Raw genomic sequence first — 3,732 nt, 5'->3', positions numbered from 1 at the left:
CGGAGCACTTCTGATACACTGGTGATCTCTTCTCCGTGTTCCACAGCAGAACTTCTGAGAAGCGCAAAGATTGTAGTTTTTTTTGGACAGTGTGTCAGTCTTTAGTCTCCCAGTCCCTCGTGCTCCGTCTCCACTGTCAGACTTTAGCAAAAAGAAAAAAAAGAAGGTACACCGTTGTATCCAGAGTTTGTTGTTCATACTGTCGCCGTGTTCCACTTCCACACCAGACGTCGCAGCGCCTCGGAGGATTTCTCGTGTGTTCGTTGCATTTTGCTTCCAAAAGAAAACAAAGAAACACGCCGTGGCTGTTTGTGTTGGTTTGTCGGTGATGTTGTGCTTCAAAAAAGACAAAAAAAATACAACGTGGCTGATTCAACAACTGGAGTTTACGTTCTGGCGCGTAAAAGCCCCCAAAAAGCTGTTCCACTTTAAAAGCATAATTTTCTGCCAAAAAATGCTTATTGTTTTGTCGGAAATATATAAGAAATTAAAGTTTTGTGCTTTTTTTTATTTAAATTTTTTTTTTATCATACGTTTTTATTTGGAAAAATTGCAATGAACAATCGGTGTTAATGTCAAAGGCACAACAGTGTACCTTGCTTTTTGTTTGTTTTTCGTTCTGACAGTGCGCAGCAGCAGATTGTCTCTGATTTGTCTTTTTTTTTATGGTTAGAAACGGGCCAGAAAACCCGCAGCTTTGCTGGTCTTAGTGCGTCGCAGAAAACTTCATTCGTTTCTGTTTTTGCCTCTGATTGCAAAACCAAACGCGGACTACGTTTTTTTTCAGGTCCAGTTTTTCTGCGATGGCGGCGATCTTCTCCGATGAAGGCCGCGGCTGCACGGCGAAATAAGCCTCCAGGGAGCGCTTCTCCGGGGCCGCGATGGACGTGCGTTTCCTCTTCTTGTCGCCGCCATTGAAGATCTCCGGCTTAGACATCTTCTCCCGCTGCGCGCGCTCCGCCTCCTCCAGCCAGGCTTCCAGGATCGGCTTCAGCGCCACCATGTTGTTGTGCGACAGCGTCAGGGACTCGAACCTGCAGATGGTGCTCTGGCTCAGGCACCCCACCCCGGGGATCTTCAGGTTGGCCAGGGCCGCGCCCACGTCCGCCTGGGTCACCCCGAGTTTGATCCGCCTCTGTTTGAACCTCTCTGCGAACGACTCGAGCTCCCGGGGATCCGGCTCCGCGTCCCCGCCGGAGCTCCCCAGAGACCCGTGCGAGCCCAACGCGTGCGGGTGCATGTTCATGGACTGCGGGTGGTGGTGGTGGTGGTGGTGCTGCATGTGGTTGATGGCCGACATGTGGGCGTGGGCGGTGTGCGAGGCCGTGGAGCAGACGTCCGAGCCGGGCATGCCTCCCAGAGAGATGCCCGGTGTGAGGTGGTCCAGCAGGTCGCCCTCCAGGCCCTGCGACGGCTGGTGGTGCCCCGGGTGGTGGTGGGAGGTCAGCACGGACGGGTGGTGCAGGTGCGCGGAGGAGGAGGTCGGGGTGCAGGTCATGCTGGTCATCGTGGTCATGGTGTGGTAGGTGGCGTCTGGCTTGAAAGGGTGGCTCTTCTGCGCCACAATGTCCACGGCGGCAAGAGCCTCGGCTCTCTGCAGCAACGTCTCATCGAAGCCGGCGAAGATGTTGCCCTGAAGCTGCGGCAGGAGCACAAATCACACCGGTTACAGCAGGAAATCCCCAATGCGAAGGAAATCGTCATGCATTTCACTTTTGGACTCAGTTTGCACAACTCAATCGTATTCAACATTTTAAGTCAATGTAGTTTTTGGGGACAGACTCATATTAATAATGTATTATTCACCAAAAGAAACATCACGCAACTTTATAACATCATTTTCATTATGAAAGTTTCCAAACCAACCAAATGGAACTGGTGCGTAAAAACTGCAAAACGTCTGGCTCAGATAATAAAGATAATTTCGTGACTTGACTCATTTTTTCCAGCTCGAAACTCCAAAACTTTACGCGTGAAAACTGCAAAATAAACATTATTTCTCTGAGGTGTTCCAATAAATCAATTTAATCCAGCTCGGACGTGTCTAACGCCTGGAAAGTGTGTCAACGTGGAGGGATATTCATTTAAAATTAATATTTACGATCTCCTGAATAATTCCTGCGGACAATGCAATGAGACGGGTGTGAGTTTGAATATGAATGGGGACAATATGAGATGACACGCGCTCAGAGAGTCCACGCGGCCTCGAGTTGCTCTTCCATCTTTTTTCACTTGCTTCACTTTTTCGAGGCCACTCACACTGAGAGCGTCTCCGAGACGACTCAAAGTAACAGAAGCTCATCGTGTTTGATTTCCTCGAGCTCTCCTCTGTGCTGCTGGCGCACTTTTCATATTTACTTAAATTATGAGGATCTTTTTTTTTTTTTTAATTTCATTTTCAAGTCGCAAATTTTAAAATTCTTTTATTTTAAAATTCTTAAAACCAATGGTTGCTTTGATTGCACAAACAGGTTATGTTTGTTATTCATATATATGATGGATATTGACACGAACGGGTCTATTTATATTGCAAACTCATCCTGATCAAATCCAGACACCTTAAAGATTTGCTTCTTTATGCATTAGTTCGCAACGCACAAACTAATCAATTAACAAACAAACAAGCAGTAACTCCTCCGTATAACTTGGTAAATAAAGCCTCATTAAAACTCGGATTTCGCTTGAGGTTTTGTTTGTCCGGTCGTAGGCAGGAGGGAAACGCAGACTCACCGATGGCGTGGGCAGACAGGCTCTGCGGATGGCCTCCGAGCTGGAGTGCAGCGGGGTGTATTTGGGCTCGTGCAGGATGGGGTGCATACTAAAAGGCTGTTTGCTGTTCATCGACATCATGATTGCAGAAGTTAAGGAGGGTCGTCGTTCCTCGTTCGCTTCCGTTTTTTGGTGGTTTTTTTCTAAAAAGGAGCGCCTCAGAGAGGAAAATGACGGAACTGCCTTCGCGCAGGTGGGGAAAGTCAAAATGAAGGCACAAAAAAAAAAGAAAAGAGGGTCAGAGATGGAATCGGGTTTGAACCAAAAAAAACAAGAGAAACGATCAGGAGAGGTAACTCCCGGACTCCTGCGGGTCCTCTGGATCCTCTTCCCACTGTAAATGACTTCTATAATAAAGACGCTCCTCGCCTGCAGCGTCTATATTGGACAAACGGCGCGTCCTCATTGGAGGAGCCCTCCTCCCCCCCCGCAGGACGAATTCACCAATCACACGAAACCATCGAGGCAAGGCTCCGCCCACAAGCGTGCCAAAGCAAGAGGGAGGTAGGATTTTACTGTCACTGGTAAAAAATATTGGTTGAATTAAGTAATGTGAGCGAACTAAACAGATAACGCGGGTATAAAAGAGCAAGGCACGATGTGTTGTAACGTCCAGGACCAGGATGGCTAAAGAGAATAGCACATGGAAAATAAAACCAGACTTTATTTTTTGAATCGACAGATAAAAGAAACTGAGTAAAAGACGCTTCAATGTTTTATCAGGAGAATTAGAGGCTAAAAAGAGTGTCTGCAGACTTTCTTAAATGCATCTGTGGGGCCAACCACTGGACCATGATGAACAATCCGAAAACTGAACAGAGGCTGGAATATCTTCAACACTTTCATTTGTAGACGTTTACTTTTTTTATTTCATTTTTCTTTTTGTACAAAAGAGGAATTTTCAGATGATATTAGATGAATATATATATATATATATATATATATATATATATATATATATAT

The 3,732-nt window shown here is 46.3% G+C and overlaps 1 protein-coding gene across 1 annotated transcript; it reads right to left on the bottom strand.

Annotated features, from left to right (window-relative positions):
- Positions 1–706: 706 nt before the first annotated feature.
- Positions 707–2,850, bottom strand: pou4f4 (POU class 4 homeobox 4; the record flags this gene model as incomplete). The annotated part of the gene is made up of 2 exons (XM_080508382.1): positions 707–1,639; positions 2,731–2,850. The coding sequence occupies 2 exons, from the start codon at positions 2,848–2,850 to the stop codon at positions 707–709; spliced, it is 1,053 nt and encodes a 350-aa protein (XP_080364508.1).
- Positions 2,851–3,732: the final 882 nt, after the last annotated feature.

The sequence above is a fragment of the Blennius ocellaris genome (genome assembly GCF_963422515.1).
Source record: "Blennius ocellaris genome assembly, chromosome: 14".
In the NCBI taxonomy this organism is placed as follows: domain Eukaryota; kingdom Metazoa; phylum Chordata; class Actinopteri; order Blenniiformes; family Blenniidae; genus Blennius; species Blennius ocellaris.
Note: the sequence above shows the minus strand (reverse complement) of the source record. Positions and strands in the feature narration are given on the sequence as shown.